The 19,964-nt window shown below is 41.0% G+C and overlaps 1 protein-coding gene across 1 annotated transcript in view; it reads right to left on the reverse strand.

The window, feature by feature from the left end:
• LOC144717979 (neurotensin receptor type 1-like) overlaps positions 1-19,964 on the reverse strand; it is a 52,928-nt gene that overhangs the window by 17,166 nt on the left and 15,798 nt on the right. Inside the window, 2 exon segments of the mRNA XM_078593838.1 lie at positions 797-1,525; positions 1,527-1,681. Coding sequence (XP_078449964.1) covers positions 797-1,525; positions 1,527-1,681 — 884 coding nt within the window.

Here is a 19,964-nt window from a genome sequence, read left to right on the forward strand (position 1 = left end):
AAGAAAATAAAGTGGACTTGGGCAGGGCACAATCGGAAGAAATAACGACTCGTGGTCACGGGATAATGACCGGAGTGGCAGCCACGGGGATGGCTGATGCAGTGAAGATCAGCTCGTGTGCAGCTGCATGGTGGAATTTATTATTGTTGTTGTTGCGTCGCAGATTGGGGCTTTCGTCATCCAGCAGTGGATTAACCAAGGCTGCTGTTATTGGACGACGATGTGGGCGAGCGATTTACGCGTTCGCCCCTTATTCCAGATGTTCACGGTTCGAATGCATCGGACGCCCCGATCATTACTGCGGATGTAATAACTTACAAAAATAGTAATACATTTTCGCGCCGTCTGCTTTACAGTGGACGTTAAACATCCCCGACGTCATTAACACGAGAACTCAATACCATTGCTTCTGTGCCGGCGTCAGGGCCCTAATTTTGTTAAGTTCGAAAATTCCACCGCCAATTACTTATTTGGGACTATTCAGAGCAACAATTAATTATCACTCTCCCACCCCTCTCCTCCCTCTACTGGCAGACCAGTGTCCCAAGTAACTTGCAAATGAGACTATCCTGCTCCCTAGAGTTCTCGCCTGGTCAAACAAAATAAAGGTGAACTCAATGAAATCAAAATCGCGTCTTGTCCTCCGAGTCGCGCATTTCCTTGATAAACCACCGCGCGTTTCCCCCTCTCCCCAGCTCCGTCGCGCTCATCACTTCGCCGTCAAGTTCCTTTCGCGTTCTTTTCGCGCCCCTCAACGTCTCAAGCCCAAACCGACGCAAGGCGTGCTCCACCTCACCTGTATGACCACCTTAAGGGTGTCGATGGAGATGACGTTGGTGCACACGTGGATGACAGCCACGTGCTCGTCGACAAACCCGTGCCTCCTCCTCTCCACGAACACCTGCTGACCCATCACCAGCGCCATGGGCAGCGCCAGCAGGAACGAGGTGACCCACACCGCGGCCACGAGCCGACGCGTCCTCCTTGGTGACGCCACGGTCATCGCGCGCAGCGGGTGGCACACGGCCAGGTAGCGCTCCACGCTCAGGCTCGTGATGTTGAGCACCGTAGCGTAGGTGCAGCTGTCGCGCAGGTAGTGGTAGCCGCGGCAGCCCAGGTCGCCGAATGCCCACTGCTCGTGCACCCAGATGAAGTTGTAGAGCTCCACGGGCAAAGCGAGCATGAGCGTCAGCAGGTCGGACGCTGCCATGCTGACGAGGTGGTAGTGCGCCGTGCCGTGCTGCAGGTGCCGCGCGCTCCGCTTGCGCAGCACCACGTAGAGGGTGACCGCGTTGCCCACCGTGCCCACGACGAACAGGGCCACGTAGAGCGCCGTGATGAACGCCTTGGAGCCCAGGCTCGTGCTGATCTCGAGGCTCTGTTGGCCGCTCGAGTTGTCGTGCGCGCTGTCGTTGACGCCGATGCCGTCGATGCCGCCGCTGCTGCTGCTGTGCGCGGCTACTGTCGGGGTCGGACGCAGCCCTGCTGCTGCTGCGTGCACTGAATAGTTCATAATCGCTGACTTACACGCCTCTCTCCTCGACGCTGATTGTGATAGTAATCGTTAAACAAATAGAACACAACGCAAGCTGTGCCCGCGTATAGTTGTGCCCCGCAATGTAGCAGCGGGGTGGTGGAGTGGCCCCTTTTTCGTTTTCTCTGCGGCCGTGTCGCTGATGGGCTGTTGCCGGTTGCACTTTTTAACAACGAAATCGCATTTCAGGCTTCACTCCAAAAGCGACGGGGATTTTCTAGCAACGTTTTTATTTTCCTCCCCGATTCAAAAATGTTTTTTTCTCGAACGCAACGCGACTCAACAAGATCGTCAGCTAAAATAATAATAATAATAATCTAAAAGTGCGGTAATGACTTATTTCTTTCACTCAAAAAAAAAATCGGAATTGCGTGACCCACAAAACGTCGCCCATCAACACAGAAAGAGAGACTTGGACATCTAAGACCGCCGGGCTGCGGTCGCTGATAATTTAAACTGAAACTGCACGGGAGGGGAGGGGTGCGACAAGGGAAAGCAAGGCAAGGCAAGCCAGCGGAGGGCTCGAAGCGGGTTCGCGTGTTGCAGCAGCCCGCCGTGCGTCCAATCCGCTCTCAGGCTGAGCCAAAGCGCTGCCTTTTGTCATGAATGCGGACGAGATGGTGTAAAGCGGTAGCAGCAGCTGTAGCACGCGACACCCGCGAAAATCGCTCGCTCGCTCGCTCGCAACTTTTGCTGAGACGCCACTCGAAGCGGTCGCCGAGAATGAGCTCGCAACGGAGTGGTTTGGTAGGCGAGTGAATTATTAAAGATAAAGAGAGAGGAGGGGGGGAGGTGGGGGAGACATTATTTCAAAGATGCTAACACTGGCGAAAAGCGATATGTTTTAATGCCACTGCATTAAATGTACTTATAGGCAGAGCTAAAAGGTGCCGTTTTTATGCAGGTGTGTATGCGTAGTTGTAAGGCACATGGTTCATATTTTTGCATGAAAATGAGTTCTCTTTCGTGTTTAAAGCAGACTTCGCTTTTCATGCCTGCTCCTCAGAAATTCTGCAGAATAATTTTTTTCGACGAATATATTCACTCTGTTATCTTATTTTTTTTGCATATTTAAAAAAAAAATCCAGTCATGCGTTTAAAAACGTAGTAAGGAAAAGTCATATATATCAACACACATCTATTCATACGTACGTTTTTTTCATGGAATTGCCATTATCAAATATATTCCAATATGGGGTTATGATAAAAAAGAGCCTATATGTGAAAATAGCATTTCGACGTTGATTCAGTTGCCGTCGTAGTAATATATCGCATATACATGAACAAGACACCAGATAGTAATTTGAAATTACCACTTCTTTAGTTTCACTCGAATTCTTAGAGTATAATTGCGTTATCTTAACAATGAGCTGCACAGATAAGCCACCTAGGAAGAAACAGTTAAGAAAGATTGCGTTTGTGGAATTGGAAATGAGGGGAAGGGTAGTGCTTTCATCTCGGACACGTAGGCTAATTGAATCTGCACGGGAAGAGTGCTTACATTTCGTGGCACATAAAAACAAAGCAAAGACAACATAATAAATGATAAGCTATGTTCTATCCTCTTGTGGATGAAGGCCTGCCTACGTTGTTGCCATCCCACATAATGGCACGATGCCATGATCTCTCTTGCTCTCGCACATGAACTGAACCCAAGGCCGTAATTATAACATATTTTGAGAGGGGGGACATCCCCCCAATATTCAAATATGCTCAAAATTCCCCCCCCCAATATATTGCTATGAAAAATAGAATTGCTATGCTATGTAAATTAAAAAAAAAATTTGCTCAACCTTGGCCACAATATTTGGACTTGTCTTCATATAAATCAATGCATAGAGTTCTGTTTTTATGATTGTGGTTATGATTGTACTTGATTAATCCCTAATCTCTGTCATTACATACAATGGAACAAGTAATGGTTCAAAGTTAAAACAGAGCAATGTAATACAATACACTATTAAACATTTTCAAAAATAAATAAAAATCCATCCCATGTGTTAGTACATTTTTTAATATTTTAGGCAGGAAATTCGTTTTCAAATTGAGATTTTTTTTTCTGGGTTGGGACCCCCCCAGACCCCCTGGAAGATTTGGTCCCCCCCCAATGTTGACTCCAGGGCTACGGCCTTGACTGAAACCATCACTTCATCTCCCCGGTGGAGCATCATCTCAGGTGTGTTTCCTCCTTGGGCTGTCATTTCATCAGCATGCCTGTCCTTTGGGCATCATGCCTTCCAGCGAGTTGTCCAAAGTCTGCTTTTATTAGCAGTCGACATGATATTCTTTGGGTCTTTCGGTAAAGCCACGTAGATAGAAAAAATAATAAAATCTAAATCACGACGTTTCGATCGCAACATGAGCAATCGTCTTCAGGTGAAAAAGAAAGACCGTGAAAAAGAAAGACCCAAAGAATATGAATTCCTGCAATCATGAAAACTTTAAGTAAAAATTTAAGTCAAGATTTAATCGACATGATGTCTATGATTTGCATATGTTCTTTAAGCTCAGTGTAATTATCAACACGTGTCTCTCCATGCTTCGTTGTGTACTTTTCAACTTTTCATTTAAAACTTTTGTGACTGCAGGAATGCATATTCTTGGTTCTTTCGGTAAAGTCACGTAGATAGAAAACAAAAATAAAAAGAACAAAATTTGTTTTAAAATAAATAAATATGTTTGCCTTTTATTATTTTAAACGTATTTTTATTATTTTATTTGTTAAAATAAAATTTTTTATATCTTTTTTTTCTATCTACGTGACTTTACCGAAATAACCAAGAATATATTTAAACTTTTGTTCCATATTTGTGAGTGTCCACGTATCTAATCCATTCGTCACGTCAGGTAATATGCACTGATTTAGCCAATATGTTCTTTAGGACAACGTATAAAATGCAATGTTTCTAATATTCTCAGATCTGCTCTTGGTATCATATTTAATTGTATAATTTTGAACCAAATAATTAGATCAACCTTTAAAATTATTAATTAATTTAAATCATTAACCATGATCAAATAAATTTAGGAAGCTGGAATCAAGGTTATGTTGATGCTCTCCGCAAAAGGAAATTCCCGGTCAATAAGAAAAAATAGCAGTATTTAATTAAATATTGATCTTGGCTGGTGCATAAGAGGTTCAATGAGATGGTGATGATGTTTGATAATGGCCTTTACAGTGTCAGCAGGCGTTAGACACTGTGTTGTTGTGAATATTCAAGAAGACCGTCGCTTTCACTTGCAAGCTAAACATACAAAAACCCAGTTGGAGGCCAATATCTTAGCAATCTCTTCACATTTTTAATAAATAGCAGGCGTGTAAATGCATTACCAGATGAAACCATTGCAGTGTTTTTCAGTTTTGTTTTTCCTGTAAAATCCATGAAAATGAATTGGTATCTAGTAATACATAGGAATGCATATTTAAAACAATGATGCCATTCGCCAGCATGATAGCCGTTTTCTAAAATCAGAAAATATCTACTCGCTGTCAATATACAATGGCCAAGCATAACCTCCAATTGCAAAGCATATAATTATCATTTTCAAATTAACAGGAATGCCTTATGCTTAAGGATTAATCAAGTAAGCAGACTAAATCACATAACACATAGATATGTATATTCTTTGGGTCTTTCGGGAAAGTCACGTAGATAGGTTCAAAGAAAACAACCAAAAACTACGACCTTTCGATCGCAACACAAGCGACCGCTTGTGTTGTGATTGAAACGTCGTAGTTTTTTGTACTGGCAAAGGAGATATGTTGAACTTATTTCGCACCGTATGTAGCAAACCATGCAAATCGGAGGTGCGGGGGATGGACAGCAAACTAAACGCAAAAAGCAGTTCGAAATAAAAAAATTTTTAATCTAGATTAAAAAGCGCATAGCTCCAGTGGCTTCTAATATCAGAAGGAAGAGCGTTCCAGACGGCCGCAGAAATGCATCTGAAAGCAGGCGATGGCTAACCAAAACCGCTGCTCGAATTAGCGGGGTTCACGTAATGGTTTTTTGGTTAATTTGTGGCAAGCACTTTGTCTGTAATGAGTGCGACCTTAAAATATATGCGTTTGGCAACCAGAAGCCAATACAGCTCGGCGAGCATTGGACGGACATGGTCGGATCTTGTATTGAAAGTTATTTGGGATGTGTATTTGATTCACGAAGCAATTTTTTGAAGTCTACTTATTTTTACTGCCTCCCGCATTAGCTCTCCGACGTGCTTTACGGTTGTACCGCGCGCTCGGCGTGCATTCCAACGCTTTGCTTCTTCTTCTTCAGTCGCTGAGCAGCTGCGGCGGCCGAATTGAGCAGCTCCGTCCATATTTCAGCACGTGGAGCGAAACGTCGGACTTTATTCGAAACAACACCACCCGAAAACAATAGATAGGGAGGCCATACAGGACGACCGTGAAAACCTGCGCACTCTCTCTGGCATCGGCTCTTGTTTTATAGTCGTGTCTGCTCCCCGAGTCAAATTAGCATTTAGTAGCATGCGATTAGCATACTACTACTGAGTGTAAGAATTTACTTTCATTCATGAACTAATACATAATTTGCATGGCTCGTGCTGTTCCTCCAGCAATAAAGTTGTGTTTTTTCCTCGGTGCGTGTTTTGTCTTTACTCATAAAAGCAGAATTCGTTGTCGTTGTTGAGCTAAATAGGTTTGGTCATGTGATTGCTAAGTCACGTGACATATCTGAATTTCTGGTGTAATGTATATATCAACATCATTCTGGAAAATGTAAACTTTCAGATTTGGGCAAGGCAATAACAGTGAGTGGCTGTTTGGTAACGGACGTTATCACATGCTACCAAATAGCTATTCATTGTTACAATCGCAAACGGAAGAATAATCAGAAAGGACTTAAAATTGGAAATATTCTTGGTCCATTGATTTAAAAAGCCAGTTAAGCCAGAATGCAATCTTGCGATATTATCTTCAAATAGCAACAAATTACACCGTGCTTGATGTCATTAAATATTATTTGGTGTGAAAACAAAGAGTAGTTTATGGACTGCATTTGATAGACAAACATTGGCAAAATGCAAGGGCGATGCGTATTTTTATTTGACTTTACCGAAAAAACCTAAGAAGATGATTCCTTGCAGTCACGAAAGCTTCAAATCTAGAATTTCGATGTGAGGTTTTTCTCGGGGGCATGGCACTTGATTTCGTTGCAGAAAAACGATGCAATTTGTCACGCGATTTATCTTCAACACTTTTATTTCCAAGGAGAGGAAAAAGTGCACTTTTCCAAATCCATAATCATACTTTGTCTCCCTTAATGCATCTTGCACTGTCCTCGCCAGCGACATGCATTTCCCTTGTTTGTATTCAAACTTCAATTTCCAACATACCATCGCAAAATGAGATTCTCATGAGATTGTCTTTTCCGAGACCAAGGTGCATCTGCAAACCTTCTGGCTACCATCAAAGGTTTGTACACGAAGCCATCCAGATATACAAACACAGACATAACTTCGACCGCGATGATGGGTACAAACTGAGTAATCATTGGAAAATATGTTATTAACCATGCAAAAAAGATGTAACTACACATATTTGGACCATCTTATTTGGCAGGTACTATTCTTTAGTTACCGTACAGTTTACAGATAGACAGCCAGTCTTGTTTTTATCATGTTTAGCTTCTTTTTTCACACGCTGGTTGCCTGCCTTGAGTTTTACCCACCCAGCAGCATAGCAAGGTGCTGCTTGGTCCTGACTTGCTTATCTGCTTCTGCCATTTACATGACAAAGGCTCAGTCCCAACAAGCAGCAGCCGTACTAACTATCTCACAACATCTTCTTGGTTCTTTCGGTAAAGTCACGTAGAATGGAAATAATAAAATAATAAAAATATAAAACATAATAAAATAATTATCATAATAATTATTATGTTAAATTTTTATTATTTTATTATTCCCATTCTACGTGACTTTACCGAAAGAACCAAGAAGATCAATCCCTGCAGTCACTAAAGCTTTAAATCGAAATTTATCTCACAATAACTCCTCTCCCGCAGCCCACCCTGGCTCCTCCCCCCCTTAACCAGTATATATTTACAAGATCGGGTCTCTTGGGACTTCTCTCATTACTTGATACGGCAATTGTGCTGTGACTGTTCCACCTGAAGACGGAAGCTTGTGTTGCCTCCGAAACGTCGTGATTTATTATTTTATTTCCATATTTTTTTCTATTATTTGTATTATTTTTTTTTCTTTTTTATTTTTACCTACGTGACTTTACCGAAAAAACCTAAGAGTATGAGTATTCAAAACCACTCTTGCTAAAGCGTGCCACGGTTGCTGCGTTGAATACTTCTGTTCCATTTTTGTAAGACATTCAATTTTCACATATTTTAATAATAATTTACCTTTTGAACTAAACCTGTACGCAAATATGTCTGATTTCTAAATCTTATAAGGCAGGGGTCCCCAACCCCCGGGCCGCGGACCGATAACGGCCCCGTGGCCTGTTAGGAACCGGGCCACACAGCAGCGGAAGTGAGAGCGGTGAGTCGGCACGTGGCCCGCCCCCATTATTTTATTTACCACTTCCATCACTGCGCGCTTGTCTCAGCCACAGTTTTGGTAAACCCACAAGCTCTAACCCCGAGTAGCCAAAATGAGTAAAAAAAACAAACGTCGCTGGAGAGCTTCTTTGAAAAGGAGGAAAGACCTAATGATGAACCCCTCCCCCCCACCCCCCGGTCGGTGAAAAATGTTTTTTCTACGAAACCGGTCCCTGGTGCCAAAAAGGTTTGGCCCGGTGTTATAAGGGACACAGCATGGGGAGAAAACACAAGTCGTGGGCGAGACTGCGGTTTTTTTCCCGTTGCAATGTGATGTTTTCAAGGTGCAAAAATAGAACGAAAAAAAACCGCTATAGAAAATTGCCCAATCTGAGCTTAGAGTTGTTCTTAGTTATTTCAAAATGGAATTCACGTTCACTTCGGAGAAAAAGTGCACGGAGTTTCACGCAAAAAAATATATTTTCGTAGTCATTGTGGTGCTGTATGCGTTTTACTTTAATTCACGGCAAACACTTTTGACATATTTTTGACTATAATTTGAAACTCATCATTATTGGTGAAATCCTCGTGTGGTTTACCCACAAAAGCACGCGTTTATCACAAAGAGTAAAAAAATATTATTCATCAAACCACTCGTTGCAAGTGCCAAATACAATTCCACCAGCTCTGGTTACACACGCACTATATACAGTGCATGTGATAATTTTTTGTTTAAAGTAAAGACATTTTTTCCGATTTAAAGCTTTCGTGACTGCAGGAATGCATCTTCTTGGTTCTTTCGTGACTTTACCGAAAGAACCAAGAAAATGAATCCCTGCAGTCACGAAAGCTTTAAATCGAAAAAAAAAATCTTTCGGTAAAGTCACGTAGAAGGGAAATAAAATAATAAAAAATAATAAATTCTAAAAAAATATTTGTATTTTTTTATTATTAAAAATAAATATTCATATATTAGTTTGTATTTTTTACTATTTTATTATTTCCCTTCTACGTGACTTTACTAAATATTTGTTATTATTTTAATTATTTTATTATTTCCCTTCTACGTGACTTTACCGAAAGAACCAAGAAGATAAAGCAAAACATATAATGAGATTTTTGGACCTCCTAATGTAGCGTATGCTAATTGCATGAGCACATTATCCTCGCAATTAGTTCCATCAGCTGCATCTTAAAACGTGGGTGGCTGTTACCATCGTGCATGTGAAAACGACGCGCACAATTTTCTTTAGCAAAATCTCACGTGGACTTTTGTTTTTGATTCAGAAAGTTTTCGATTCAGAAATCTCAAGTTGAACCACGACGATGTATTGATTTGTAATGAGTGGCTTGGCTTCGCACTCAGTGCACGCTCTGTCATAATAATTAACAGTAATCTGTGTGATGAAGCGAAGGATAAATAAATGTGCTTAGACAACGACACAATTACCAGGGTTATGCCACTGACTGGGTTACCATATTTGAATTAAAAATGTACAGCTTGTGAAAATAGGTATTCATAAGTTGTTTAATGCATTACCATCACAGAAATCCTCCTCTCTGAATACTTTGGATGGTCACAAAATATATAAATGATGTGGAATTGCATTGGTCAATTGCTAGCATCCAAGCATTTAGCTGTTATTTTACCATCACGATATTTGAAAGAGTAAATTGAACAACATTTTACACGATAAAATTTGATAATGGACTGGAAGGTTTGTTTACTAAACGAAGTTTTGCAAACAAAACACTCTTTGTTGTACATAAATAAAACAATGTCCGTAATGAATGCATCCAATTTGCACTTGGTAAATATAATAAGGTATCGCTGTACATCATCATCATCCACGGTTAATCTACTGCTGGATGAAGGCTTCCCCAATCTGCCATCACTTCTCAATATCTTGAAATGCAACAATGCACACAAACTGATTGAATCGCCTCGTTCGACACTTAACTCTCGGACGCATTCCATTCCTTGGTTGCTAATCTGTGCTTGTCCTTGGCCATTGTCCATCATCCCTTGTCTGTTGCAGTGTCCTGTCCAAGCCCGCTCACTTTCGAAACAGTTTGGATGATGTAAATAACATGTGTACATTCTCTAATCCGTGGGTCGCGTCTTTCCGTATCTCAATGTAATTCCAAACGTGCATCTCTCTCCATGATTGTTTGCACATTTTCCAGTTGTTGTCCTATATTGAGCAACAATGACCGTGTTTCTCAACCGTATGTCATAGGAAGTCCACGTTTATGAATAACCTTCTTCTTATAGCACATTTGTCCGTTCATTATCATTATCAAGCTCAGCTTTACAAAACCAATCCAACCTGCTTTCGTACTTTCTTCATGTAATCTTAGTGTGGCTGTTTCTCTCTTAAAATATATATTCGATCACTTCTAAATATGTTTTATTTAGGCCTCAGTTTGTGAGAGTTTGGATGACTGCATCCATTTCTATCGAATCGAATACATTGTCTGCAAAAGCTAAGCGCAACAGTAATTTAACTTAATTAGTAATTTCAAGAATCTGATTAAGAATCGATGGTAGAGAAACCTTTCCTAAACTCTGCTCCCTGCCGTGGTTGGTTGGCCTCTAATTTATCTGTTCCCAATTAACTAATGGGGCTGTAGTCCCTCAAGTCAGTTTATCACCCTTTGAACAATATGAACACTGATTTATGCATCATTCTATGATTGCGATAAATATATTTTCTCTGTAAATATTTTGTCAACAAGTCAAATAAATCTGTTCCAGCAACTGGTTCTGCTTTATTGACGGCGTCAACAGTAATACCACCTGGTCCAGGAGCGTTCCCCTTTATTTTACTGCGAAGGGCAGAGTTGGCATCTTCAAGCGTGACATCCAGAACTTCCTCTTCTTCATCTGAAAGTCGGTCTTAATCCTGGGCCATGAGCATTTTTTTTGCCGTAAATATCTAGATAATGGAGAAAAATACAAACAGACAGAGAAACTTGGACGAATAATGAATGCAAAAAACTCTTCCATAAGAGTTTTTTTTGTTTGTTTTAGATCGTGTAAATATATAAATGTGTCGTTAAACAGTGAAATAGTAATGTTTGTCACGTAAACAGAACGTGCCAATTCGTTAATAGTACAGGACACCGGTGTGTTGGAGAGCCAAGTCACACCATTTACAGTCTGAGTACGACGTTTCGCCGGTAATTACAACTAGCTTCATCAGGCGACAGCCAGATTTGTGGAGAAGTCCTCCTGTTTCGTTTCTTAAATCGAGGCGTAGATGTGATGACAACACTTGTGCACTCTTCTTGCGCGAAGTGGTGGGGGGGGGGGATTAATGAATGTATAGAAATGAATCTCCGTAGAAGGAGAATATAAATCAGAGGTCACTAATGACAAACACGATTCAAGATTCAAGACGTGATCGCAAGCAATGGAAGCACGAAGGCGGAAAAAAGGAGGTTGATCATTTGCTCTTCACAAATGTCCTCTCCTCGGGAGAATGATTGAGCCATGACACATGACAGAAAATGAAACTGTAGATTAACGCTGTCCATTATTTCGTCTTGTCATACTATATGATTCATGGCCAAGACGCATCTCATTATTAAATCAGGACAATGCTGTTTGTTCAAACTTGGTGACAACAGCAGTTTGGCTAACTTTGACGACAACACAACTCAACGACAATATTCTATAAATGGAACTCTAAATGGCAGATTGTGCCAACAGCTTGAAAACATTGTTTTTCCTGTTCCTTATATGTTTTTCTGTGGTGTCCTGTTTGCTTATTGCAATAATGAAATTTGTTTTGTTTGGGAACGAACCCTTTCCTTGGTTTTAGACATATCCATGACTTTATTTATATATGATGTAAAGCTTTCGTGACTGTAGGGATTTATATTCTTGGTTCTTTCGGTAAATAATAAAATAACATAAATATAAAAAAAAATTCCCTTCTACGTGACTTTACCGAAAGAACCAAGAATATTTATTTAAATATATTAAACAAAAATCTGCACATCACTCGCTCATTGTATAAGAAAGTGACATTCGATGGTTGCAAAGATTATGCCCGTGGACAGTGAAGATAACTTTTTTTGTAAAGTATGCAATGGAAACGAGGAGGCTGAGAGAAGTGCAAGATATTAGTTCAAGTTCATTTCAAGTTAATTTATTAGGTATAGCCCTGTGAGCCTTGCGGCTCTTAAGTCGGGAGCAACCGCAACAAACAAAATATGAACACAGAACATCTTTTATTACATCTCCACACTCCTCGTGCACGGAGTGATTGTGCACATTTCAGTTTAAATTTCACAATCGAATTGAATTCTGTGAGGCGCATCTTGCAGGTTGTATGAATGTTACTTTCGAGCTTTAAAATTCTATCTTTAAAGAGATCAATGTGTGAGATTATTTTTGATATGTATCACTTTGCTAGCTCCCATGATTTTCAGCCAAAAAAAAAATAAACCAAGTAAGAAGTACAATTATCAACAATTCTATAATAGGCCCGTCGATAGGAACGAAATTTTTAAATTAGGTTAAGGCACGTAGAAGGGAAATGAAATAAAAAATATATAAAACAATAAAATTATCACGACGTTTCGACTGCAACACAAGCAATCGTCATCAGGTCTGAAATCCACAGCAACATTTTTTTTTATTGCTGTCGATTTCACACCTGAAGATGATTGCTTGTGTTGCAGTCGAAACGTCGTGAGAATTTTTTTGTTTTACATTTTTATTATTTTATTATTTCGCTTCTACATGACTTTACCGAAAAAACCAAGAATATGAATCCCTGCAGTCACGAAAGCTTTAAATCAAACTATAATGAGGTTCTTATCACCATGGACTCCCTAAACTGTCACAAGCCCTATGTTGCTCTGTACAGTTTTCCACGTACAGTGGAAGTCATAATCCTTTCCCGGCGTCATGCACATTGTGGCTTCTCTTTCCATCGCACTGAGCCAATATCACCCTGGGTTTCATCTAACCACAACAATTTCCTTCGGCCGAAAGGCCAATTCAGACATTTCAAACCGCACAGAGGACCGCGCAAATTAAATCTCCAAATAACTTGGAACCATCGGCCGTTTTTGTGCCTCAAAAAAAATGTCATCATCGAGAATTGTTGTGGTGGCCATGGGCTGATCTTGACAATGAGGAAACTACCTTTGAGATCATCAGCCAATGTATTCCAGCTGCAGTTCCAATCTTTTCAAGTAATCCTCCGTTGTGGCCCTACAGCTTACTCAGCCAAAAAGTTGTCTTTGCCCTTAACAGTTTTCTGACTATTCCTGTGATGTTACAGAGAGTTCGATCTGATACACACAGTAATAATACTAATACTAATTCCGCAACTCAAAGTGCCTCATATCACATCTCATCTCAACCATCGAAGGGACACCCCAATGGCAGCTGTCCCTGTGTGGCACGAGATGACTCAGCACCGACCTGAAAGTGGACATTAGTTTTGCAGGAGGCAATGATTCATTGTGAATCTAAGCACCAGAGTCCAGAAAAAAATACTTCTAAACAAAGTGTTATCATACTACATTGTCCCATGTCACACTTATTTCATGTTGGGATTACTAATTGTTTTTTGGAAGTTCCACAGCATTATGCTTAAATAGACTATCAGAGTTGTAGAATACTATTTTAGTACATTTTGTATTTGCACAATTAATACAGCTCACATCTATAACGAAGGTGCTGTGTTTCACAGACAGGCATAGTCTGTGAGTACGGGGCGTTGTTGCACTCAATTGTATGGCTTCACTCAATTAAGTAACTTGCGGGTATATTTTAAAACGTGCCCAATCCGGACTGTGATGCATGCACGCATTGTCAAATATCGTCACGGGATCTTCAGTGTCCACTGTGAAGCAGACAGCGTGCATTTGTGGTGAACACACTCGCAGCATTAACCAGGGTGGCCGCGGGGTTAGAACCGCAAATATCTTCGACAACAAGCGGCTAACGGGAGACCGCTCAGCAACGTCACCGTGTGTTTTATTTCCAAAAGCAACATCGTGTTACATCGGCCACTTTGTGATGTGTAATATTATTTTTGGTTAAAATACCCGCAGTATTAACCAGGGTGGGCGGGTTGTTAGAGCCACAAACATCTTCGACAACAAGCGGCTAACGAGATACCGCTCTGCAACGTCACCGTGTGTTTTATTTCCAAAAGCAACATCGTGTTACATCGGCCACTTTGTGATGTGTAATATTATTTACCAATATGTCTGTAGATTTATATATTTTTTATTTTGAAAAAAAAAAACTGAATCAAAATAGTTCTTTGTTGTATAATTGGGAGCGTCTGCACGTAAAAGCGGGTACCTAAAACATCAAAAGGCAAAGTGATTTCCAGCTCAAATGAGCACTGAGCATTGGAGGCAGCGCTCAACTTGCCGTTTACAACGCTGAGCCAGTGGGGGAAAATTCCACGTTGCTTTGACAGAGTCGAGTTGATCCACAGGACAACCAACCTTTGAGAGATGATGAGTTGAACTAACCCTCGACCAGGATTTCTACTCCGTAATCTTCCGATTAAAGTGAATGGCAGTTGTTAAGTGTTATGCTTTTTACGACTTAATCAAAGTGAAATGCAAAGAAAGGCGATCAGGTCAAAGCAGATTAAACAAAAGGTGGAAGCAGTAATTGACAAGATTATATCAAAAGTTCATTACTTCACTTTTGGATTCCACATTGCGCACACATTCTGAAAAACAGCAATGTATTCAAGTCATGTGTCAGCTATGATTTTCCTGTCATATTTGAAACAGAAATTGGTGTGCTGAGCATGCCTTATGATATGCTACGGACTCAAACGCTCAGTGAGGGGAAAAAAAAACAATCTATGTGCTGCTAAAATATCCTTTCAACGGCAATCGTTGTGCTCCCTTTAATCTCCCTCACAAAGATATTGTGGTGTTTTTTAGTGAGTAAACATTTGAATTTTCCTAATTTAAAAAGTGTACGGCAGCACCAATTTAACTGTGTATGCGTGATTGTAAATGCTGCTAGCGTGGAGAAATAACAACAGGGCAGTGCATTTCAAATGCAGTATATTTATGAAGGCTGCTAAATATCTCAGCTTAACACTATGGAATTACATATAATGAAATAATACTTAATCAGATACGATATGTTGTGGCATCAATGTTTGTAAGCTGTCTTTGTTTATTAAACACAAACATTCGTTTTGAGGAATTAGCATTTTTCCCTGTTGGCCTCAGTGTGTGCTCTTCTCATAAAACGGATTGTTCCTATCACTCTGAAGGTTTTGTCTCAATATCTCTGCAGCATAATGGATCCAGATGCTCTCTACAGACGAAATGAAAACAGAGCAATCGAACACAGCTTCAACACAGAGACCTTTGGGTGCACGCTCTAAACAGCTCCAACATCAAGCAGGCCAACAACATGCTTTGCTAAAGAAACCACAACATGTGAAACTCTGCTGCAGAGTGCTGGCTGTAATGTTCCATGAAATGGACTTGCAGAATCTATCCGCTCAAGAGCTTCAGCTCCTTCCTACGTTGTGGACATTACAGATCCCTTGCTGATCTTCAATAAGCACAGCTGCCAAAACGAGTGTGCTGGCTTAAAATCCCACCATAAAACCTTGGCTCTTGCAAAATATCTCTCACTCGTTTAATTCTCCAAATATAGAAATAGAAAGAAATAAAAAAAATGGGGGGGGGGGGGTGGTGGGGGAGCTGTCGCCTTGTCAGGACGGGCACGCTGGCAAGCCTGAAGCCACCGGTTTGGGTTTATATCTCGGCGTGTCAGTCGAAGCAATGGGAAAGCTTCATAAATCAACCGCCTCCCCCACCTCTGTCCCACCCAGCAGTATAAATGTGTTCACCACCACTGTTCGTCGATGTGGTGGGGTAAAGCGTGGGGGGCTCCCACCTCTTCCAAGATGTCTGGCCGGCATGGAATGGCGGGCCAAATAAATGTTCTTGAGTGGAGGACCATCCAACAGCTGTGGCATGTCACAAGCAAGTGGGCGGCTTCTACATCATGAGGCCTCCGTTGCCAGTACCAAAATATACGAATAGGGTTTTCCCCCTTTTTTCTGGCAAGAAAACTGACACCTTTTGCAAGGAATCATGTTAACATTAACCACAATACTTGCAGTCAAATGCAAACAAAAAACAATACTCTGATAATTTATGCATTGTCCTTGAAACTGATTGGTCCACACTAGAGACAGCTTTTCTTAGAGTCTAGTCTCATATGGTGTTCGACAAGATGACGCCAAATGGGTGGCTGTTCCCTCTTTGCTTTTCCTCATGAACAAAGCGTGGCATAGGAACAGGAAAGCCTTCATCCAGCAGTGGATTGACAAGGCGTGATTTTTTTCTAATAAATGTGAAATTCATAGATAAAATATATTTGCAGCTTTTGCCGTAGGGGCCTATGTAGAAGGAGTGGAAGTTGTATTTTAATAAAAACCATATCACCTATTAATCATCCTTAAACAGGTCACAAAAATATAAAAGCCTATAATATAAAACCATACCTGGACTTTGGAATAAACTCAATTAACAAGCTGATTTATTTTGTATATTGAGGTGTCATCGATGCTACTGTAATAACTGCCAAAGGAAATAAAACACTGTAAAACTATACCTTGTTATTATTTAATGTATTTTACAACAATCACCAAAGCATCCTCGTGATCAAATTCCAAAAACCACGCATGTTTATAAAATCAGGAAACCAGGTACTGTTTGTAAGGCAAAGGGTTAAGGTGCAGCCCTGCAATTACCTATCCACGCCTCTGCTGGTGGAAAAGTCTCCACTAGAGGGAGCTCTCGAGGGCCCCTTCTAGAACGCGCTTGGGCTACGCTTCTACGCCGGCCAGACATCACGTCGGTGGTGGGAAGACCCACACCACTTTACCTCGCCACACACGACCGTGCCCATCGACGAACTGCTGCGTTGTCCAATTTAGACCGCCGGGTGGACAAAATGTGAGGGAGTTGAGGAAACGTGCCCATTGTTTTCGACTGCCGCTGGATTGCAAGTCCAGTGCCGTTAGTAGCTACACCACGAGCAAGCATCCTCCTACGCCTGGCGCGGGGGTTGGCAAACATCGCGGCCCTGGAGTGGCGTGCGGCGCTTAAAGGGACTGCTTTGTGGCATCGTTGAAACATCGATTTTTTTTTAGTTTTTACCGAATTCGAAAAATAAAAGAAATGGATCTTCTTGTTATTTTGGTTGCCGACTGACCCGGTCTGGTGTCTCGTAAATGAGTCAAAGTGTCATGTAGTGCAGCGATTTATACATTATTTAATAAAATATGTGAAATGCGATTCAAGCAATATTACGTCCGATGAAAACGCTTTCGCTTTCAAAGATGGACAGAAAGGAATTTAGATATACACTACTAAGGTACGAGTAGAAGAGCTGTGCTCAGGTAAATAAGGCCACTAATTCTGTCCAGTGTCTTGGGATCTGGTTGCATGTAGAGGCTGCATAACTTGACATTGTATTGCATTGTACATACATGAAACCATTTCGTTTCGTAAACATGGGCTTCTGTTTGACAATTGCCAATGTCTTGCGCATTGCAATTTCAGTATTGCAAGCACATCCATAATATAGGTTTTTGGGTCAGATCGCGTTATTTATAAATGTGTCGTAACCCTCCACCACCCGACACGGCCAAACAGTAAAACATGTGTCACGTTTTTCAAATGACAAAAGAATTCACTTCTTTAGCCCACCGGTGTGTTGAAGAGAAATCAACAGCATTTACAAATTTGAGTACGACGTTTCGCTGATAATTAAAATCAGCTTCATCGGGCAAGAATGGTGAAGCTCTCCTGTTGCTCCCGGTCTTAAATAGAGCAGCAGCAGGGTGACGTCATCATTTAATTCAATCTGGTGCAGTGATTCGAGGCAAAGAGGGGGAGGGTAGTGTAATTACATAGATTGGTAATCATTCAATTGGTATTCAATTGTTATTCAATTGAATGAAGCTGCTTGTAATTACCAGCGAAACGTCGTACTCAAATTTTAAAATGCTGTTGATTCTCTTTTCAACACACCGGTGGGCTAAATAACTTAATTATTTTGTCCTTTGAAAAACGTGACGCATTTTTTACTGTTTGGCCGTGTCGGGTGGTGGAGGGTTACGACACATATATAAATAACGCAATCTGACCCAGAAACCTATATTATGAATAATATTGGTCGCGAAAGCCTGCCACGTGTTAAATTGCAAACACATCATTTACAGAGCCTTTGTTGCGGACCGAAGAGAGGAATCTGTTTCACATGTCATTGTTGCAAGGTTGATATCTCAGGCCTGCGCATCAGCAAGCTTTTCAAAGCATCACTAACTCTCGATTTAAAGCTTTCGTGACTGCAGGCATTCATCTTCTTGGTTCTTTCGGTAAAGTCACGTAGAAGGGAAGTAATAAAATCATAAAAATAAAACATAATAAAATAATGTGAGAATTATTTTGTGATGTTTTATTTTTATTAATAAAATAATGTGAGCATTAATAAAATAATAAAATAATGTGAGCATTCTTTTATTATGTTTTATTTTTATTATTGTATTATTTCCCTTCTACGTGACTTTACCGAAAGAACCAAGAAGCATCACTAACTCGCCAGCAGGCAGGACGACAAGTGAAGCAATAGCTACTCCGCATCAAACCTCCACTTCTTGATTTTAGAGCTGAGTGCACCCAGGCAACACAAAACGTATTCCGTATTCTCTCGCAATTCACGAACTTGCTATCCGTGATCTTGGCTATCCGTGAATTGCATCTGGACTCGACAGGACCGCAGACAGATATAGAGAGAGAAGGTGATGAGACACAACGATGAGCTAAAGTAATGACAGATAGAGTGATTAGATAAAGCGATGAGACGCTAAATTTCGATTTAAAGCTTTCGTTACTGCAGGGATTCATCTTCTTGGTTCTTTCGGTAAAGTCACGTAGAAGGGAAATAATAAAATAATAAAAATTAAATAATTCTCACGACTTTTCGGCCACAACGCAAGCAGCCGTCCTCAGGTGAAGAGGACGGCTGCTTGCGTTGTGGCCGAAAAAGTCGTGAGAATAATTGTATTTTTATTATTTTATTATTTCCCTTCTACGTGACTTTACCGAAAGAATCAAGAAGACGATGAGACACTTTTCATGTATTTAATAGCTTATTTGTGCATTTAAAGAAATTGATGAAAACGATAGGGGTTTCGAGAGTCAGTTGTGCACAGTCAACTACGCATCAGCTTCTCTCGCAAAAATGTTGTACATTTGTAGTTGAAGTCTTCCTCTCATACGCCAGTGCGAGAGAGGCTTTTAAGAGCTCCCTGCAGCGAGGACTCCTCTGACAGCAGTGGGAGTGAGGAAGTAATGCAGGGGGCTCGGTGTGCACCCTGAGTTTGTGACGTCAGTACAGTATTCTGACCATCGCTGTGGCTGAAATCCTGGTTCCAACGATGTTAAGAGGCGATGACTTGGATATCGCGATCAAGACGGATCTATTTCATTGGGGATTTTGGATGCCCTATACCATGCCCTTAGGATCTGCAGGAACCGTACTATGAGCGTTAACGCAGTTTCGATGTTTTGCTCAATGAGCCGCCCTATACCGTTTGCATACTGTGCAGCTAAAACGTCTAAAATTGTACATATTTGTTTGGCTTAGACGGAGACTGGGGTTGAGGCAATAGTTACATTCAAGGACTAATCACATACTCGTGCTGTGTCAAGGACCGGGAGCTGGCATCAGCAACGTATCTTGTTCGAGAGAGCATGATTCGGGCTCTTTTGTTTGCACCCTGGCAACATCAGTGCAAATAAAATAAAAAAAAAGTGTATTTCAAAATAAGATGAAAGTGCTCGTTGAAAATGGCAGTGCAAGAGTAGAGACGTTAATTTCT

Source organism: Lampetra planeri, chromosome 4 (genome assembly GCF_965212315.1).
Source record: "Lampetra planeri chromosome 4, kcLamPlan1.2.h2, whole genome shotgun sequence".
NCBI lineage: Eukaryota > Metazoa > Chordata > Hyperoartia > Petromyzontiformes > Petromyzontidae > Lampetra > Lampetra planeri.